General features: G+C 37.3%; 1 protein-coding gene across 2 annotated transcripts in view; it reads left to right on the forward strand.

Annotated features, from left to right (window-relative positions):
- The window catches only part of GABRG2 (gamma-aminobutyric acid type A receptor subunit gamma2), a 67,622-nt gene that overhangs the window by 9,292 nt on the left and 35,888 nt on the right, over positions 1–22,442 (forward strand). For both annotated transcript variants that reach the window (XM_069029147.1, XM_069029148.1), the window contains exons 2-6: positions 15,052–15,200; positions 16,809–16,876; positions 17,632–17,852; positions 20,898–20,980; positions 21,657–21,794. In XM_069029147.1, coding sequence (XP_068885248.1) covers positions 15,052–15,200; positions 16,809–16,876; positions 17,632–17,852; positions 20,898–20,980; positions 21,657–21,794 — 659 coding nt within the window. The remainder of the gene's footprint in view (positions 1–15,051; positions 15,201–16,808; positions 16,877–17,631; positions 17,853–20,897; positions 20,981–21,656; positions 21,795–22,442) is intronic.

Below are 22,442 nucleotides of genomic sequence, written 5' to 3' on the forward strand. Positions count from 1 at the left end.
CACACTACAGATTAGCACTAAAAGGGCTTCAATCAGGTGGACAGCAGAAACTGAAGCAGGCAAGGGAAAACAGTTTATCAAGGAGTCTACAATGACTTTTCCCCTCTGCTACCCTGATTAATGCCTCTGGTTTCTACTTTTATAGCCCTAAGGCCATTCTTCCAAAACTTAAGCTTTTAAACTCACTCTCTCTGCAGAAAAATAATCACCTGACCCCCCCCCCCCAAAAATCCATAACATAATCCTATATGTAGACCATTAGCTCATGCTTATTTTTGGGAATGGACAATATTTTCAAGACAACTGTGAAACCATGGCACAAACAGATAAAACAGGAAAGGCAAACAGGCATAAAAATGTCAGTGAATGAAGAATGCCACCATATAATTGATACATAATTTAAATTACAGTCAGCGTGAACTTCTTAGATGAATTACTGATAGTCCTTAGAGTTACTTAATTCAGAGAGTAAGGACTTCAGCTATAAGTCCAGAAAGGTTGTACACTTGCTATCAATAAGAGGCAGAACTGAACCTGCTCTGGAAGTGAATTATGAAGACTGGAATGATACAACATTTTTAACATAGTGAAAATAAGCCTGCTTCAAAGAGAAAACAAGTGGAGGGATTGGGATGATGAGTTATTATGTTCAAATCAACAAAGATGATAAATGAAGAGCAACCATTTGCATGAAGTGAAGAGAGCCTGGGTGTGTTTTGGGAGTCAGAGACCAGAGACATTCCACACTTGAACAAAAACACAAGTGAGAAAGCTGGTAGTGGCTTCAGAAAGAAGATGGGACATGTGAACCATATAATAATATTTACACTGCCAAGAATTGTCTTGATAGCTGAACTTGAATATTGAAAAGATACCTTTTGGATTCTCTATATGTAACTTAAATGATGCATTCTGCTCCTCCAGCCTGTGAGGGCTCAAATGTGTTTGAGTATTACAATTTTATTTTGTAATGGAGCAAAGAAGTCACTATTTTCTGGGAAGGTGAAGATTTGAAACAGGGGAAGGTTACCAACAGTAACATACTTGGAGGTCCTTATAATACAATTACAAATATTGCTACTCTTTTACTGAAACAAAAAAATTAACCAGTATCACAGACCACATTGTATTGAATAAACATTGGATATTTGTAAGCTCTTTGGGGCAAGAACAATCAAAAATACATTAACAATTACTTTTCTCATTTTATTTCCTGGTTTCTAAAGGAAATGATAAAAACCTCACTAAGCTGCTTTAAAGACTTATAGCATGCACTTAAAATTACTTAAAACCTTAATAAGGCTCTAATGCAGCACATGAGATTAAAGTCATGACAAATCTTTCAGGCCAAATTCCTAAATTCCATGTCCAGCATAACTAACAAGGCTCTGAAACCTGTATTTAAGAAATCAGTGGTGAACAACATGAAAATATTATTCTCTGCACTGGTTATTGCGATCCAGAACCACAGCTCTGCCTCCTTGATGTCAAAAGGTTGTAAATCTAAGGTACCGCTATTTTGTCCAGGTGAGGACAGTGTATCTTTCCTCTCACCACATGCCAGCAGCACCTGTAGGGAGAGTTCATTGCTTAGAAATTAAATTATGCAATTCTAAATTACTTGATATTAATATCCAACCACTTTCAACCACTGTTTTACCCACTTAATGCATTTTGACCACTTAATAGCCAACCACTTTGGCATACTTCTTAATAAGGATTATTTCTATAATGAGTTCCAAAACTTACTATTCACTCATCTAGGGATTACATGTGTGAAAACAACCCATATATAGATTTGATTTTAAAAAGAAATAGGAATAATTTTAGCCTTACTGATTTCAAAAAGTGGATTTTATTTCAGACTTTGACATAAAATTAATCTTTGGCCAGAAACCAAGAAATTCAGCTCTCATGGTAACTTTGGAAAAGTTCTGGGTATGTGAAGGCTTAAGGAGAAAACTAGAAGGGAAAATTGTTAGCAGCTTTAATTACACAGTTTGTTAAGGAAGGAAAGAAAAAGAAAGGGGAAAGGTACTATATCTGTGAAATAAATTTTTCTGTTACCATCCCCAAAGCTCTATCTCTCTTCATCTCTCTATAGTAGATAAGCATAGATGTGATTAAATTCAATGCAATATATATTCAGACTAAAAAATGAGAAACATTTGTTACCTGCAATCATTACCTGCATTTGCAATATTCTGAGCTCTTCAATAAAATAGTAATGAAAGGATTTAATGAAAAAGCCCAGAAGTTTAATAGTCAAATTATGTCCAATCATAAATAGTGCGTATTTTAAATAGCTCTCCTTTTAGTTAACGAGTAAGAATTCCAAATGGTATGTAAACAATGAATTTCTTTAACAAAGATGTCATGTCTGCAATGACACCTTGAAAAACAGGCTGAGGCAGCTAAGCTGGGCTTCAGTTTTGCAGGGTTTTAAGCATTCAAGCCTTTATCCAGGAGAACACTTTTATTTGTGTTTAAATGTTTACCAACATGGTTTTCTGCACAAGGATAAGAATACTGAGCAGCTGGCAGTATGGAAAGCATAATCCTGGAAAATCTGACAGATGTAAGCTAAAAATGCAACATTCGCCAGCAAATGTATTCCATTTATGTCCTCTCTTCTAAATTATTTCTTTGGTAATCTGTCCTGGAAAACTGTAGATCTTAGAATAGCACCTGTTCTTTATTTAACAAATTATCCTGAGGTGTGTTTGCCAAATTCCCCAGGATCTCAGGAGAATAAAGTGCATATAAAGTTTTACTTCAGTGGCTTCCAGTGGAATTTCTTCTTATCAATACTCTGCTGTTATTCTGCATAAGTCTGTAGCTCATAAAAAGCTGCTGGATTTGTAGCAAGGGAAAACTGAAGATGGATCTATCCATGTGGGAGATATGCTATGATTAGTAAAAATCTTTATCCTCAGCTTCTGTTCATCTGCCATTATTTTCAGGGGTTTGCAGGTGTCCATCCTCACCTGATGGTCCCATCGGCATCTGCTCAAGTCATGGAAAGAGTCTTGTTTTTAAAGAGTTCCTGATTATGAAGTTTGGGTAAGATCCATAAAGGACCAACAAAATCTCTGAAGCCTCATGGTGCCTCCCCTGTACTGACAGAAAATGGGGTCTGAAACCCTCTGCATTTTGCCAATGAGCCTGTTCTGAGTTGCCATGATGCTTTGTCCAGATACCCTAAATTCCTTTCTGGACCTTGCTTCAATGCTCACAACAAGTACAATCTCCATAAACAACACCACATATAGCTGGTGCTTACATCTCTTCCAGGGAGACCCCACAGCTGGGCATGGACTAATCCAAGATGACTTAGTAAGGCCAGATGGTAACATCCCTGCTTGGTCTTGTATCGATTCACCATTAAAGCTCTTTGCTGTCATGCCATGGTGGGTGCTCCACAGAGCTCTGATGGAGCCAAGGAAACCTGATGGGGAACTGGACACGGTGGCCTGAATATATGGACACTTTGGTTTTCAACTGAAACAGTCTCTGCACCACATTTAGTGGATCCTTTGACTTAGCCACAGTACAGAGCTGCAGGAGATGAGGAGACAAGGAGAAAAAATAAAATCCTCTTACATAATCTCTTGAACTGAAGGAAACATTTTCACCACTGTATGTCTTTCTGGACTTTGTATCATTCCCTGCAGCATCTTCAGCACCCTGTGCTAAATATATTTTCAAACTCTAGTTACATGAGTCTACATGTCTTAGGCATTAATATGGTTTCTTCTCTCCAGGAATTTCTGAAACAAATTGGTACTAGTGCTGGATAAACTTGGCTCCCCATGCAGTGTTTCAAAATAATGCTTTTGAAATATGTCTGTGTCATCCATATGTCATCCATAGTAGTATGTCACCCATATTACTTCTGATTACTTCTGACTCTTGTAGCCAGTTACACACATTAATCAAACCCACTCTTAGCTTCTGCTTGTACTTGGTTATTGTTCTTATTCTTGCTCCCTTTTCCAGTTGTGAAGCATCCAGCTTTCTCTAGCCCTGAATAACACCTACTTATAAAACAAGTTTCTAGTAGCTCTCTGTAAAATTTTCTTTCCTTTTACAAAGAAAAACTTCTCTGACCATAATCAGAGCAATGACAATTTATAAAGTAAAATTCTATAATGCTGATGAGAGTCAAAAAAGGTATGCCAAAATATTTGTGGAGGAAAAAGAAAATTCTGGGAGATATATATTTGTATGTGTATGGAATAGAAATTGCTCCTACTTTCCTGGTGTTTTGACGAGCCTTAATAGTCGCATTCAAATGCAAAGGATGGGAAGATAGGCTTTGCAGTGATCATCATGCCTAGCCCACTCAAGTGTCAAAAACTTCAGAGCTAGGTAGAATTTGCATGTTATGTGCCTTACCTTTTACTTATTGGAGATTGATAGAGAAATAAAAAGATAAGACACTGAGTGAGCCCATACACAGTTTCTTCTCGCTAAAATAAAGTTACAGAGTCACCATAATATTTATTACTTAGGATCTTTAAAACAATTGACCATTTTTTCAGAAAAAAGATTCTGAAATTCTTGCACATAAAGCTGAATATACTTGTCTCTGGAAAAGAGCAGCATAAATAGGCAAGTAAGACGTAGCAGTTTGCATCACAATTTATGTGATGATTTTTGGAACCACCGTGTGTGAATTCAGCTGCAGCCCAGCAACACACCACAGCCACTGCTTTGCACTGAGCCTGCATGGCCTCGGGACAGAGGCTTGTCAGGCCAGCTGGGTCTGAACTCCTCTTGACCTGCCCACAGCTTCATTTTACTTGGTTTAGCTGCCACAGCCATTTATCTAATTGACCAGGCATCTATGGCTAATTTTTTTGACTTTTTGTATGGTACAACCAGAGTTTTATTGAAACAATAGTAACAAGCCATGATTCCATGGAGAATGAGTTACTGACATTGCTGTGTAGTGTGGAGAAATACAAGGCTACTACAACTGCAGAGGCATTGAGAAATGGACTTGGAATGCAGCATGGCAGGGTAAAGGCACAGAATCATGGAATCATTAAGGCTGGAAAAGGCTTCTAAAACCATTGAGTCCTGTCACTAACCCCACACTGCCCTGTTCACCACTAAACTATGTCCCCAAGTATCACATCCACATGGCTTGAAACATTTCCCAGCTGGTGACCCCAGCACCTCCCTGGGCAGTCTGTTCCAATGCCTGACAGCCCTTTCAGTGAAGAAATTCTTCCTAACATCCAGCCTAAACCTCCCCTGGTGCAACCTGAGGTTGTTTCCTCTTGTAATATCCCTTGTTACCTGGCAGAAGATACTGACCCCCACCTGGCTACAACCTCCTGTCAGGGAGATGCAGGGAGTGATAGGGTCCTCCCTAAGACTCCTTTTCTCCAGGTTAAACAGGCATGGGGTGACAGGTAAAAAACTCTACCTGGGTGGATTTTAGAGCAGAGATGCTGACAGTCCTCACCCAGAAGCTGGTATGCTTATATGTCCCACATGATTAAGGAGATCCTGAGATGAAGCCATCCTGGTAGTACCAATCACCAAAGAAAGTTCATCAAAACAAATTCTATAGGGGAATTGCAGAATAGTTGATGATTTTCCTACTCAGCTGACATACAGACATTAGTTTGCCACTTACATTCTTAATGTATCACACATCTACCCTGTTATCAGAACTAAATTCCACATCCACCCCTGCACAGTCTGTTTTATGAGCATGAGTGCAAACAGCGTCTTGCATGATATAGGTTGGTTTATGTAGGAACACATGGGTTACTATTGGTTACCGTGCATTAAAAATGAAGTTAAATCAGAAGCATTGTTTAAAAAAGAAACAACAAAAAACCAGTTTAATTTTCACCATTTGCTTACTCTTATTTTGTGAATGAGTTAGCATGATGTAATTAAAGATGTATTGAGCAGCTATTTTCTGTTCATTCAGCTCTTTCTTCAGACACATTTTTATCTAAAAACATTCCAGTAATGATACTTCCATGATCTAAGAGAAGTAAGAATTATTAATACACTCAGAATAAACCTATATTAGTTTCATATTTATTTTTTACTGGCTCCCTAAACACTTACCTGACCCGCTTGCTTTACCAACAATATGGGCTTTAATGTTGCTCGTAAGCACAATGCAAAGTCATTCCCTAAGGAATTGTTAGAGATTATTTCTTCCTCCATCATGAGATGATTTAGCATCATACCCAGTCTTCATCTAACACAAATAATAAGGGACATTTATGTGCTTATGAATGTTGTAAAAATGGTTTACACTTACATGCAGAGCAGGTATCACTTGGTTTAGCACAGCAAGTAGAAGGACACTAGTCCTTCATCTGGGGTAAGCATTCCATGTTCCTGGCTCCCAGCCCAATACTAGGAACACTTCATTATAGTGCTCTGCTGTGTACTGAGATGTAGAAGACAAGAATGAAAACATTCCCTGACAGATTTAATTCTAATAAGGATTTATATTCAGTTTAACTTGAATTTATGTTCAGCCTAACTTAATTTATAGCTCACACTGGTAGACCAATAAAAGAAAAAGGTATTTTAAATCTCAAAAAAATGCTCAGGAGTGTTACTCAATAAGCAAAACTGCTGACATTTCTAGCACCTCACATGTTTGTTTTTAAACATTGACAGATAGTGATGAGAAGATGAATACATTGTGAGTGATTGATTCCAGAAGTGACTTCCTTCTGGGTGAAATTATCATTGCACAAAAACATTGTGCAAGAATTTTTCAAAACCACCAATATGAGTGCCTCATAGGGTATTACAGAACAAGAACCTATTTTTTTCATTTCTCAAGTCTAATCGAGCAATAGAAATGGGGTTTTTGAGTTAATATTGTTTAAATAGATGGCTAGAAGGCATCCATGTTTTCCTAATCTTACTCACTGAGAATTGAGCTTTTAATTTATAGTGAGATTTTAGAGCAATCTTTTATAAAAGCAATGTGCATCATTGGGGAAGAGATATCACATGGAATACTAACAGGTGACAATTATATAAGATAAAACACAGCCAGAAAAAATGAAATGAGCTCAAACTAAAACAGACCCAATCAAATCACATTTCAGTAATGACCCTTTACATCTTCTCTTGAGATTTGCTAGCTATATTAGAAATCTGTGGGAGCTGAATAATAGCAGCAGGCAAAAATCATGCCTTAGATTTCACATTCAGAGATGCATAGAGTGGTTTAAAAAAAAAATCAAAAAAGAAGAGGGAAGGGAATGGGAGGGGAGTGGCAAAAAGAGGAATGTGAAACAAAAAAGAAACCTTCTGAAGATGAAATAATTCCAAGATTAAAACTTTTACACTTAGATATAGCTAGATACCTTCAAATAAAGCAGATCAACTCAAGCTAACCCTATGAAGCAGAAGAATATCTGTAGCTGTTTCTCCATTTTTTGTTTGTTTCTAATGCTTTTGCTTGCTGCTAACATGAGTATCCATAACCACAGTGAAACCAGATAGAGAAGTAGATTATATAACCTCCAGTAAATAAAATATAAAGAAATACAGTCATACAAAATTCCAGCTCAAAAAAAAAAAATTGAAATAATCATCTTAAGTTATGGAGGATTATCTGAATCATCCAATCACATCTTACACTCCTCCAGAGCTCTTGTAAGTATATATGCTGCACTTCAAGCTCAGGGTGTTCAAAATGAATGATGTATGCTTGTTTCTATAATTATCTTTCTATTCCTTACTGGCCTAAAGAAGTTTCCTTCATCTCTCTTATCTCTTTGCTATCCTCCCTCAAGGTAACATACAATTCCTCTCCATACCCACAGGTTTTATAATGTGGTGTAATTCAGCTTTGTTTAATAACAACAATCTGTTCTGATAGACCTGGAGATGTAAATCCCTTATCAATTTATTTTACAACATATCTCAATGTTCTGCTGAAGAAACGGATTCTAGACTGGGTGCTACATTTCAGCTTTTAGTTCTTTGCCAGGGCTGCTAACACTGGTCCCTGTTTCTGGTAATTTTTGTGACAACTGGCTGTGAGCCCATTTTGTTGCCACTAGAAATATTTTAAAAGGGACAATAATCCTCATGGTCACTCACGACTTGAATCCAATCAGTTGTGCAATGCAAAAATTGCACTACAGTTTTTCAGCACAGTGAACTAGAAAACACAGTAAATACCACAAACTAGAAATTTTATTGTTAGAACTCTCAATAAATGCACTCTAAAGGGCTTTTTGAAAAATATTTTCATGAACTGACAGGAACAAAACAAAACATAAACCAAGTTAATTTTTAATTTTAAACCTTTCTTTATAAACACTTGCTGTAGCCACATTCAGCTGAATCTGAAAAGATGGAAAATATATGCTTTAACAATAGCTACAAAGAGCAAAAATTTATTACATCTTAGGTGCAGTAAATGTGAGTACATGCCTTGGGCAAGATGTAGAAGAACTGTAAGATAAACCAGTCTGCTATGAGTGACAGTTTTATAGACATGAATACAAAACCACCACTGCCATATAATATTTTAGAAGTCTGGGAAGAGGTTTAAGAACTGGACTGCTTTACCCAAAATGGCTGACAACCACCAGTGAGGTTACTGGGAGTTGCTGAATGACTACAAGAAAGCTTGTAAAATCCACAGCATGATCCATAGGTGCTGTGTTGCCAGGTATCATCTCTTCATGGGAACAGAGTGTAAACATTCACAGGAATCCAGACAGCTTTTAAATCTCAGGGCAGCCACAGTTTTCAGAAATGACTGGTTTCTGGCAGTCTGGGGCCTTCATGTTCAGTAAAGATGACTGAGAAGTAATTGCTGGGACCACTCATTTGTGCTCCTCTAGTAATTTCTGGCTCTTAACCATTTTGAGACTTGTGTGGTCAGTCCCATAATTTAAGTGTTTCAGCTGTACCTATTTCTTTATGAGAACTGTAATATTCTTTTAATAATTATTTTCAGATACACTTCAGTCCCTCTGTGACTTAGAAAAATTCAGCTTTGCTTTGTTTTAAATAATAATGATTTCCTGCCAAAGTTTTAACTACATTACATAATTTGTGTAGTACATGGAATGATAGGTGCAGCAGAAGCAGTGCCTAGGAAATAAACTATCTTCTACAGATGACCTAACTAAAATCCACCCCACCCAAATCACTGAGTAGAGGTCAAAACTATTTTCTTTCCTCCTGTTAACTTCCTCAGCCTCCCTTACTACATGAGTAAAACAAACGGCCAAAATACAGATTATACTCCCTTGTGGCCATGTGAAACAACCTTTGCTGAAAACTCTGCAAATCCAGGATTTCAGGCTCTTCTGGAACATTATAGCTCCATCCAGAATTGTAATTGCAACAGCACCACAATTCTAGGTGGAAGGAGTAGGACTACAAGACAGTTTCTCAGTGATTTCTTAGTCCAAATTTCTCAACTTCATTTTCTATTATGGAACTTCTGATAACTGGATCTTCTCTTTTCCTCTCTAAGCAAAGCATCCAAGTTCCCATCTTTGATGTGGGAAACGATTAGGGAAGAGATTAATCTTCGCATTACATGATTTGCAGTCCTAAGAAAATTGAAGGTTGGGTATTTGTGATGAACATTTAGTAGTAAAAGAGAAAATAGGTGCCCTTTTTATGGCAAGAATAGTAACTCAGTCCTGGGCATAGCCTTGGGATTTAATTCAAGGACAAATGGACAGAACAGAAACACAAACAGGACAAGAGAATTCATGGCACAGCTTTGTGAAAACATTTTCTGCTTCAATCAAGATACTTTTACCTAAAATCTGAGTCAACAAGGGAGAATTTAGACACTTATATTTCCAGAGACACTGTATTCTCTTACACATCTGCTATCTCCACATACTCATATGTCACATCTGGCTACAGCATCTCTGTATGCACAGTGGGAACCTGGTATACATCTTTCCTTCCCAGTGACCATAGTATCACCATGAATAAGGTATGACCTATAGATTAGGGCAATTTTCTATGCACATCAGAGAATGAATTGAACTTGACTCTTCATTAAATTAAACAGTGCTGTTGAGTGAACTGGCAAGCCATGTTTCAGTTCTTCCCTGAGATGTAGAAAACATTGGTGCTTTCAATGGAAAACTTGGTTTTTGCTCAAGTAGTTTATTAAATCTTTGCTGAAAGCTCTGTAGCCTACTTTGTATAAAAGATGAAACTGCCCAGATTTTTTGATAAATAAAATTAAGTTTTAAATTAGTTTATTAGTTATTCAGTACTGCTACAGGTCCTTCCCTTTAGGCACTTAGTGGCTACTCTGATTCTGCTTGTAAACAGCAAATATTGGCAATTAACTCAGGTTAAGTTTCACAACAAAATTCTTGGTAATAGTTAAATTTAATTTTTTATATTTAGAAGACATAGAGGACAGAGTCACAGCAGGTACAAATTGTATAACTCATTTAAAGTCACTGGAACTAGAGAGATTTTGATGAGCTAAATATATGACCTCATATCTGAAGTCTGAAAGACTCACCAGCCATGGAAGTTTTTTTTGCCAGAGAAGAGTATGCTTTCCCTTCTATTCCTTGTAACAAGATATGAAAATCATGTTCCTGTGGATTAGGAAATAATACCTTATTTCAAAGGGACATCCTTAGTGAGTTATTGCTCACTACTTAAATAAGATGTGCCCAATCTGTCCCCCAATTTAGACTGTAAAATTATTGCTGCTGTCTGTGATATTAAATAATGCGTGGCCTATCTTTACCAACACATGGTACTATCTTTCCAAGAAATATTACATAAGAGTCTCCTGGCAATCACATTAGAGTGTCTCTGATATAGAGATGACAGCAGAGATCATCCAAAGTTATAGTGTTGACTGTGTTAGCAACTAACTAAAACACAGTAGTTTTGAAATGGGTAACCTATGCTTTATGTTAATTTTTGAACTAAAGAATTTAAGCCAAAAGGCTTGAAAGCATAATAATGTAAGAGTTAGATACCATTAATATAATTATTTCTTAAATTTTGCTAAAGTGCTGATTATTTTTACATAGGCATCAAACTTACTTGCAGGGAAATGAAAGCACAAAAGAAAAGAAATTCATGCTGAATCTATTTTAAAAAAAAATAGATTCCTGAACTGTATTGTGGACTTCTGTGGCTTTGGACTGATAAGAGAATAGTGTATCAACACATTAACAAAACATTTAAGTAATGGGCTTGACCATGTCTTCTGAATAAGGATCAATAAAGAAGATGGAAAAAAATTGTTTTCCTAATGTATCAGTGATTTCCCAGCAGAGATATCCTCTTCTACAATTTCAATGTATTTCCAGTACAGAAATAATGACTTTAGTGCTAAGGGGCCCATAAAGGAGGATATGACAACGGAAGTGAGCATCACTTCATTAATCCTTTTTCCCTTGACTGGTGACCCCAGTTCTACCTGCAGTGGGCACCTCTGCCCACAAGAATTACACTTGCACCAAGAATGATTAAATGTTGCCCAGAGAGTATTGCAAAGAAATGTATGGATCAAATATACTGGCAAAGATCTGAAGAATAAATTCCTGAACATTTAGTTTGTGTCAGCCTCAGTTTGTGCTAAAGTTACTCCTCACCAATTAGCATTCAAAAAAGCTACATAAATGTTATAAATCAAGTAAAAACTTCAATGCAGGATTTGGATTAATACGTGTTTCTTCTAGGGAGGAAGCCCCTGACATGGTAAAAATCTCATTGGTAGAATGAGGTTTTTATGTAATTGTAGAGTGAGATACCATTTTATAGATCTTTGCATAGATTATTAAGAAAACCAGATCTAAATTAATAAATTATTATTAGCACCAGTAATTTCTGCCCTCTTCCTGCTTTGTGAAGAAGTATTTCAAGTAATTTGAGACATAAAAAGAGCCCCCTAAATGTTAAACACTTGTGGATACACATGTATCTATCTATAGTTGTGATTACCATCAGAGCCACCACATGCAGACTCAGGTGGCAAAATGAGCAGGGATTGGACCAGATGACCTCCAAAAGTGCCTTCTAACTTTAATTACTCTGTGGTTTGAAGTTTCAAGCTTGGGTTCTGACCCTCTTAAGTAATCTCTTCTCCAGCAAGGGAGATGTATGTATTTATGGATTTATGTAAAGCAGTTTTGCAGACATCTTGCAGTGGCATTAATATCACAGTGGGAATATCTCATATGGTGAGATTTTGTATCAGTGTCTGAAAGATGAACCTTCAAAAAATTATGGTTTAATCTGCAAGTAGGTAAATATGTTTCTTTTCATATCTATATTACTAGATTTGAAAATTTCTAGCAGTCAGAAAAATAAAAATAGATTTCAATATGCATTTGGGTGTAATCTAGGCTTTAACAAATTTGGTTTGGACATTAAAAGCACTTGCAAAATTTCAGCCATATAATCAGAAAGACTGAGCTGAAAGTCTTAAGGAGATGAAAAGGGCTTTGTCATTATAATTTTCATTGTATTAATGGCATTGCATGGCTAAAGCTCTGCTCATCTGTGTAGAGATGCACCTCTGATTTTTCTGGCTGGAATGCAGGTTTACACAGACAGAAAATTGCATACCCATGCTAACTTATGATCCTTGTGGCATTCTTATAAAAGCTGGAATTCAGTAGCATTTTTCCCCAGCTGCATTGGCTGTGTTTTCTCTCCTCTGTCTCCCACTAATTTCATGAAGCATTTACTGGTTTTGGAGATGTGGAGTGCCAAAATGGCTTGAGATGAGAGATGAGCAAACATACAGATAACTATTTCTGTCACAGAAATAATTTCCAAGAAGGAATGGAAGTTTCAGTTACTGTGGGCTGCTGTTCAATAAGTTTGTTCTAGATCTGAGAAAACTTCTAGACAAACATACTTCTAATCTTTTACTGTCTAGTAGACCAGACTACTAATTAGCTGGTTTGAGTTTTCAAGCTTTCTCATTGCACTGATATTCAGTAACATATCGCATTTGTGAAAGAATGCATTTGGTTTTTTTTCTTTTCCATGCAGAAAAAGGTATTCTTTTCAGAGAACAGCTCTTTAATTGGTTATAAAACATGAATAAGGTTTTTTATACATAAAGTTATTTTTCTTCATTCACTTTGCATATTTTGAAAACATAATCTAGTGCATTCTGTTTGCAAAGACTTTATTTCAGAAGTATTTCCTTTCCTCCAGGAGAGAGAATTTGGCTTCAGTTATGTTTCTTTGAATTACAACTAGATCTTTGAACTCCAGACAACTTAATAAAAAAAATTCTCCCAATTTAATTAAATTGGCCTGTTTGTCAGTACTAGCAGAATACCATGGAGCATATTGCCAATTAAAACCCTGCTTTTGATTCCTAATAAAACACTACAGGTCCAGGCTTGTGCAGCCAGAATGAAGAGTTTGGGTTGCCAGTTCTTGGCCTGGGAAGCTGAAGCTCCCAGATACCCACGGCTGGTGCAGGGCAGGTGAAGTGGTGCCTGGAGGCTGCAGTCAGTGCTTGTACCCAGCACATGTAACAAAGGTGCAGATCAGATTCATTACCAGCTTCCAAGCTCAACTCAGAGCAAGACTAGCTCTCTCTCCATGCTACACATTCCTAGTTGCTACAGACCTATGCAATCTCAGGCTGCTTCAAATGTCCCTGTGCCTTCAGCACCTCCTGGGAAGCAGTGTCCTACACTGAGAGGCAAAAAAAGCTACAGCTCTTTCCTGTTAGGCTGTGCCCAGGGTGAAGAAAGAACCCAAAGCCTCTTTCCTAGTGAGACTGTATTTGTGCATTTGGCTTACATCTCCCAAATACCCAACACGGGAAAGTGTTTGAGCCCTGCACTCTGAGTAGGTACAAGCTGGATGCAGCAGGGTAGCACTATATGGAAGAGTGTGCAAGACCTCAGCTGAGGCTCTGGGATGAGTCATCCCTTCACTACTGCACCCATGACCATGACCAGCTGCACCTCTTTTAATCTTGTGTGTCAAGCAGAAGATTCAGCCCCCATGAGAATCTGCTTCTCTGTGCTCTTTCCCACTCCTTTTCAGATTCTGTCTGAAACTGGAAAATAATTATTTTTTCTGTTTTTCACCCATTTGTACCCAAACTCTCTCCACTGGCTTAAGACATTTGTAGTATCATTAATATTTTCCATATCCAGCCAGCAGCATTCAAACTTTGTCACAGAAGCAGGTCAGGAAAGAAGGGCACTGGCATATTATGCAAAAAACCATATGGTTGCCTAGCAGTGTTCAGCTGATTACCACTGACAAATGAAAATATCTGATTATGTCATATTCTAAAGTAGTTTCAATGTTCTCCTCTAGAACTAGAGGCACTGATTTTGAGAAAACAAAACATCCATTAAGACTAGTCTACACATTTCTGACTCCGAACTTGCTTTTTTTACTGTGCTAAGCAGGTTGAATTAGATCTGCTGTCGTACTTCTGAGTAGCAGAAAAACCCCAGCAGACAGACTTTTTATCCTCTGTGGGTTCTGGTTAGCAAAAGTGAAAAGGAAAATCCTTGACAAAAATTTGTGCTCAACTTTCCAAATGCACAGTAAACTCAAGTTCATCAGAGTGGAGAAAAGCTGTGTGAGAGGTTTGAATGAATCTAATTATTGGTCTTGTCTTGATGATGTGTTTCATCAAATCATTCTCTCCTATAGAAGTAAAGCAACAACACTGTGTACATAATAAGTGATATTTTGGTGGAGAGTTGCATAAGCTAAGTGACAGATTTATTTCATAACAGGTCCCACCTGAGTCAATGAGAGAAAAAATAGGCATAACAAAGGTGATAAGCGCTGATGTTCCTCTGAACAAACAGAATGTGATCTCAACCATGCTAAAAGGAAATGCTGATAAAGTGAACTGTAACCTCAACTGTTATGTGGCATCTTTAGTGGGAGTCTAATTTTGAAAATGGGAAATTTTTAAAATGTTTTTACAGTATTATTAAAATCTAAAAGCGTGGGTATTGTTTTCCAAAGTAGTTACCTACAAATTTGTATTTTTCAAGGCCTTTCTTTTCTTTATTTTTATTTCTTTAATAGTTCCACCCAAAAGGGAGATGATGATTATGAAGATTACACTTCAAATAAGACTTGGGTTTTGACTCCCAAAGTCCATGAGAGTGATGTGACTCTTATTTTAAATGGCTTGCTGGAAGGATATGACAACAAATTGAGACCTGACATAGGAGGTATGTTGGTTTTGTTTTTAGACCACTTTCAATTAAGCAGCAAAGAGAAAGAATTTTCATGTCAGATTTTGCTACCCAGGGAGCAGAAGCCATTCAAAGTAGTTATGAGAATAAAATGCAATGCAGAAAAACATCAGAGGTATGTAAAATAGTCATGATTTTGGAAGCTGACATCAATTAAGATTGCTGAATCTATCCTAAGAGTGATATCAGGCTGCTTTTGATGATTTACCTGCATAGGAAGTTCAGAATGTAACTTCTGGGGAATGAAAAAGCATGTTTTTCCTCTTCTTTTTACACCTAAGAGATGCTGTTAGAGAATCACAAATAATACATTGAAAAGAAAGGCCAAAAAGAGGGTAACACAGCCTAATCCTTGTAGGATGTGATGGATACAGAGCCTCTGAGGGCAGCAGGCCTGCACAGACTGATGCAGCCTGAGCCCTCACTTGCACAGCAGGGCAGGAAGTGACAGAATAGGGCACAGAGGAATAGGTTCACAAAAGGTAACTGCAGTCAAGCAAAGCCAATCTGCCCAGATGATTCCCCACAGTCAATGTAAATATACAGAGCCAAGCCTGGACTCAGAATGGAAACCTTATTTGATTGAATCACCTTTTGGAGGAATCACCCTCTCTACTGATTACTGAGGTAACTCAAAGGAAAAAATCTCACCGAATTGCTGCAAGTCAGTTTGAGAAGCCCCATGAGTGCACAGAGCAGGCAGACAATACAGAAGAGGATACAGCAGTAACAAGATTATAGAAAAAGGCACAGAGATTTCATGGATGAGGCAGGCAGAGGAAAGCAGAAAGCAGCAAGGTTAATGAAGGAAGCTGTTTCTAACAAGTTTATAGAGGCTTATAAACTAAGGAATTTTTCACAGTGAAGGATAACATGAGTCTTTAACCTTCAGTGTATGTATACAGTGTAAATTAGCAGAGGAATTTGTCTTCACTTAAACCAAGACTTTAGAAACAGAAAGGAAATAAAGCATTCCTAAAAGCATCTGGGAAAAAACCAATCATTCTGTAAACAAGGTGTATAAGAAGAATAAAGCTGAAATTGAGTAATTTCAAAATAATTTAATGTAACAACTATTCTTATCTCTGTCTAAGAGCCTTAAGTATTATTTTGGCTTTAGGCTCACAAAATTGTTACTCACCTACAGCCACCTCTGCAGGTAACAGCAGTCATTTTGCATTTGGCATTATTATGTAGAACAAGTGATGCAAGACATCATAAGAAAAATAAGTTTGCTTTTGTTGCTAGTGTTTTGTTTTGATGCATTGCTGTGACCTGATACAAAATATAGATCCTCTCAGTCGGACATGAATCTTTCTAAGCTATCAGCACTGGTTTCAGTATTTGTTCTCATAGCATAAGGGAATTTGTTTTGATAGAATAAATTATATAAGAATTTGTCTCAAAGTGTCTCCAACTAATTTCAAACTGAAGACAGTGTTGCAAATTTGTATTTATTGTATATGTACATTTAAATGTGAGGCAACCACAGAGGAGAGGTGTCATAATAACATGCTTGTGCTTGACTTTCATGTAGTTGATTTTGACCTTCATGGATGTTACTGATTCTTGTTTCTTTTGCAGTTAAACCCACAATAATTCACACTGACATGTACGTAAATAGCATTGGCCCTGTGAATGCTATCAACATGGTAGGTAAAGGACTGCCCATTTTCCTTGTTACAAAGTCTCCATCATTTTGACATTACAAAGCTTCCATTAGTTCTTAAGGTTGTGGCATACCTATATTATTTTTAACACCTCATTTAAATTATGGATGGGAGGACTGTATGAGCTATGAATCTGTACAAGACAGGAAAACTGAGCTATATGCTGAAAAAATGCAAACCCAATAATTTTAACATATCCTCACATTTTTATGTGCTCTGATTTCAAATGCTTTGCAATACTTTAAAACTGAGCTTCCAGATTGCTACAAAATTGGGAAAACCATTCATGAGTGATATTACCACTCTTGCCACCAAGAGATAATAAGTAAAAGGCCTAGATCCTCTCCAGAGACTTCACCATTTCTGAGATTAACCAGGGGACACAGGCAATTAAGTCAGCTCAAGCTTTTCCTGTCCTGGATTCAAGGAAATAAGTAATTGTTCTCTGACCTGAGCAGGTGTGGGTTGAGATGCAGAGACACAGAATTAGAAAGGTGCATACAACATTCATTTGCACCTTAGTTTTACCCTCAATGTTAAAATAATACATTGTTTTAAAACAATAATCTTTGGTAAAACATGCCTCAAAAATGCACTAGAAGAGTTTGGTTTTATCGGTTCCAGTATCACCTTCTGTAGCTCACCATTTTTTCACATGAAATTAAGGAAAGCATATCAGGAGTTATGTGGAATGCTGAGTGCTATGTTTTCATCAGTATTTCTGGTTAACACAACAGGAATATACAATTGATATATTTTTCGCCCAAACGTGGTATGACAGACGTCTGAAATTCAACAGCACTATAAAAGTGCTCAGATTAAACAGCAACATGGTTGGGAAGATCTGGATACCAGACACATTTTTCCGAAATTCCAAGAAGGCTGATGCTCATTGGATAACTACTCCTAATAGGATGCTCAGGATCTGGAATGACGGCAGAGTGTTGTACACATTGAGGTATTTATACCTAACTTTAATTTTATTTTCTCTAATGAAAGCCAAAGAGAAAAATCCTATGAATTCAGGTCATTTGACATTAACCTGAAAGAAAAAAATATTGAGTTTTCCTATTTGTTTATGCAAAAAAACCCTGAAAAAGGGAAGTATTTAGAAGATACCAATTGTATGAAATTTATTTTATATTGGCACAATAAGTTTTATTTCTTCTTATAGATTGTCCTGTCTTGCTCCACAATAGTTACATTCCTATATTAACATTAATATAGGCATTTTTATAGTAATTAGCCTTCATTTTAAGGTATGTTTTATTGTTTGCCGTTGGTTTGGTCCCTTTTACATTTTTGTGTTAAACTCATAAATGTGAAATATCCTTGAATTAAGTAGATGGTACAAAAGGAGCTATTATATACATCAAAGGCCTCTTATTCTGAATTGATTACAATTTAGCCAGATGAAACTCCACCCAGAAAAAGCACTTTATTCCTTAAATATCTTAGGCAAACAAGATTTTGCAATCCCAGCATTGCATTTAACTCAAACTTATGGATATGCCCCCCTCTGTTGCGTTGCTCGGTTTGGTTTTGCAAGCTGCAGCCTTCTCAGAAAGCGCTGCAAGGCTGCTTAGGATAGGGCGGCAGTTCCGCTCTGCTGTAGTCCTTCCACACGGCCCTGCGTACCTGGCCCTGCTAGCTCGCAACATGGTAACACTAAAGGAGGCGGGAAGGGGTCCCTCCATGCGGGCCTCAGAGGAACTTTTACTGCATGTCAACAAGCCGATTCCCAGAGGCAGAGAGAACCACATCCTCTGGGAGCTTGGCGGTTCATATGGGGAGGAGGGAGGTGGGGAAAGCACATGGATGAATGATCTCAGGGTGCAGGGGTGGTACATGGGCGAAGTTGGGGTACTGGATCCAATAGGGAGAACCAGAGGGTGTGGCCAGGGCTAGAGCCAGGGGAAGGGGGGAATACAGCACCACACCCTTCCACCAAAATGGATCTGAACTTGATACGCTCAACCTGTCCAGGTTCCTCAGTCACATGTATAGTTTTTCTTTTAAGACAAATTACCTTTTCAATAATTAAGTTATGCATATGCCATATGCAACAACTCAAATATCATATTCCAAATGCTCATACCTCCTAAATGTGAAAATTCTGTGGGAGTTTTTTTATACTTTTTCTTGCATGTCATGTAATATTTGGGTTTATGTTAAATATAGATAAATACAGCATTTTTTCAAGACAATTTATAATTTAAAATGAGAATGTAGAATCAAAGATGATAGACATAAGATCATCTGAGTTCTAGACTGCATTTTCTCAAAAGTTTTTTTTTTGTTTTTACTTTATTGGGTGCCAAAATTAAAGTTTTGAAGTACACTCATAATTTTAATGAATAGATATGAAGCTTTGGTTAAGACAACCTTTTAATGTTGCAACTGTCTGAATTATGAAAAGGAATTTTATTTCATAGTTATTTAACATTCATTGCATATTGCATTGCCAGAAGAGATAACAGAATGATCAGAATTGAAATCCAATGCAAATCAAAGTTAGTCTGATAAAGATGAGCTTAGATCCATCTTTCAAATGTTAAATTTGGACTTGTGTACAGTACTGTCTGTTTGGATTTTATTACCTTTCTCTTTAAATCCCTCGGTTCCTCTCATTAGAAAGAGATGTATCTGGTGGAACTTGGAAACCGTTATCTGCTATGAATGTCTATTTAGTTGTGCTAGTGAGTCACAGCAAGCACCAGTAAGGATTCAACCTTGATTAACTCAGAAATGAAATGTGATATCACACAGCTGGGATTCTGTCCTGAAGAGGGATCCAGAAGGGAACGCTGATTTTTCTCAGTCACCTCCCCCCAGGTTTAAGAACCACCCTACCCAGCAGGAAATCAAGTATCTGTGGTACTGAAGATGATGAAAATGAGAAGAAGGGCAACAGGAAAATTAGATTTCTTCCTAAATCCCTAATGCAGAAAAGTTTCCTTCTGACTCCATTAACTTGGTGGTTCCAGCATTCCTCTGCATCCTACAGGATGAGACTCAGTGTCATATGCCCATAACACCTTCATACAAGAACCTGGAGACAAACCCAACTCACAGAGCTCAGCATTTAGACACCGCAGAATCAGAAAAGACTAGAAACCTACAGCTTTCCTAGGGACTCCCTGGGGAACAAATAAAAATTTTACCCCACACTTTTATTTTTTCCCTCTCTCACCCCACCTCTTTCAAAGTCCAAGTATCCTGCAGCTCATGGCTGGGCTGGGAGTGAATGAAAAATGGTAGAGTTTTTAACAGGAACATCAGAGGGTACATTTCATCTCACTTGTGATTTCTAAAAGTAATTGTCTTTACCTGAGCTTCGCACCTACACTACCTGAGTTATCATGGAGACCCTCCTAATATTCAGTGGAGACAAACATCTTTTGGTACATTTTTCTTCTGATTAAATTTAAATGTCTTATTTTGGAGTGAGAGGAAGTGTATCCTCAGAGCGCCTTTGCACTAGCTGTGAAGGGAGTCTAGATGGCTGTCTTGGATGCAGATATCTAAATCTGGACTACTATCCATCATTTCTGAAATAGAATTTTTGTCACATAAAATACATTTTCCTAGTGCATTATGGCATGTTGTGACACAAAGATTTGTCACTGCTCATGAGATGACCTGTATATCTACTTATGGATTTGTCAGTCATGAGTAATGCTGCCACTTCAGATGCACAGGAACAGAACTTTAATACCTTCTTCCATTACACAGTCTGGAAAGTAGATGATCAGGGTTTATGGAACCAAGAAAGAAATATTGCTTATCAGCAACCATGATGTCTTCCTATGCTTGGAATATTCCAATAGTTACATAGATAGAAATAGTTTACTTTATATATATATAAATAAATACATATAATGTTTGTATATTTTGTAATCAGGATCTGTATTAGTAAGAATCTTGCTTTGCTTGTCATGATGTAGATTTTAGGACAAACTTCTCAAGTGCATTCCCTATATCTTGATCTCTTTCTTTTCAGGCTGACAATTGATGCTGAGTGTCAGCTACAGTTACACAACTTCCCAATGGATGTCCACTCCTGCCCACTGGAATTTTCAAGCTGTAAGTAACATGCTTAAAAATATTCCTTTTTATGACACACTGAACTGCTTATTATAAATTATAAATTTGTTTTTACATACTTAGAGTCAGCAAAGGTTATGTTCTTAATTAGACATACCCCACTGGTTTTTACTTTTATTTTGATCATGTATCACAGATGTTCACAAATATCATTAAGGACTGCTATAAAAAAATTATAACATTTCTGGACCCCATGTGATTAATTTATACTTATATCTGAGCATGAAACAAGAAATTTTTACTTTCAGCATCAAGATGTCGTGGCCTCCCACTTTCTCTCTGTGCACGGGTGTTTTACTATTGTACTAGTTGGAGTCAAGAGTCTGACATTTTGCAGGTAGATCAAGGTGTGAATTCCTGATCCAGCTGCAGATGGATCTGGAGGACGGGCAAAATTGCATCCTGTTAGGTCCACAAAAGTGGAAAACCTATTTTTGAAAAATTTATCTCAAGTGCTATTATAATTTATAATTAATAAAATGTGACATTAAGTAAAAGGCACTAGTAACTTGAGAAAAACATATCTATAATTTACTTACAATATGCTTCTCCAGTTCTTTCCAGAAATAGTAAGTAGCATTTTTACTCCCCAAAGCACCTTAAACCCTAGCAGTGACTATGAAACAAAGCATTCTGTATTTTCCATTGCAATAAGATGGCTACCCCAGAGAAGAGATCATTTACCAGTGGAAGCGCAGCTCGGTGGAGGTGGGGGACACCCGGTCCTGGAGGCTTTACCAGTTCGCCTTTACAGGACTAAGAAATACAACTGAGGTGGTGAAGACTACTTCAGGTAAGACAACTGACGGGTTTACTTCCAGGTTCAGTTAGGATTTTATTAACAGAATTAAACCAAGAAAGATACCTCTGGTTAGATCTTAGCATTTACACTGCACTGAACAATTACAGGCTTTTCAGTATCTATGGAACCATCCAGGCTTTGGCATTTCTGAACTCCTAACAGGGAGAAAAACAAGTTGTGTCTACTGTCCATTCTTGTCCTCCAAGAAAAACCTCTGACTGTCAGGACAAAGCCACTACTACAAAGGGTGGATGGGTAAAGGAACTTGCACTGCTTCAGTGCAGAAAACAGCAGAACTGAGCTACAAAAGGATGATCTGACACTGCATTGAACATTTTACAGTCCCCTTCCCACTGCCAGACACAGAAAGTAAGCCTGCACAGAAATGACACTCGAAGTCCCAACCTCTTTACTACAGAGGCTCCAAATTTATTTTGTTCCTTAACATAAGGCACATTCAACTCTCATTAAAGAGAACAGCCTTACAAATCAGAGTCTCAGATGGCTTTCCTTCATATTTCTATCTCCTTGGAAACAAGCAATGGAATTTAGAATGATAAATGAGGAAGTACTCAGTGTTTAATTTTAACCCTACTAACTAAGCAGAAAAATATATTTTTCTAGACATATATATTGTTT

The sequence above is a fragment of the Aphelocoma coerulescens genome, chromosome 13 (assembly GCF_041296385.1).
Source record: "Aphelocoma coerulescens isolate FSJ_1873_10779 chromosome 13, UR_Acoe_1.0, whole genome shotgun sequence".
Lineage (NCBI taxonomy): Eukaryota > Metazoa > Chordata > Aves > Passeriformes > Corvidae > Aphelocoma > Aphelocoma coerulescens.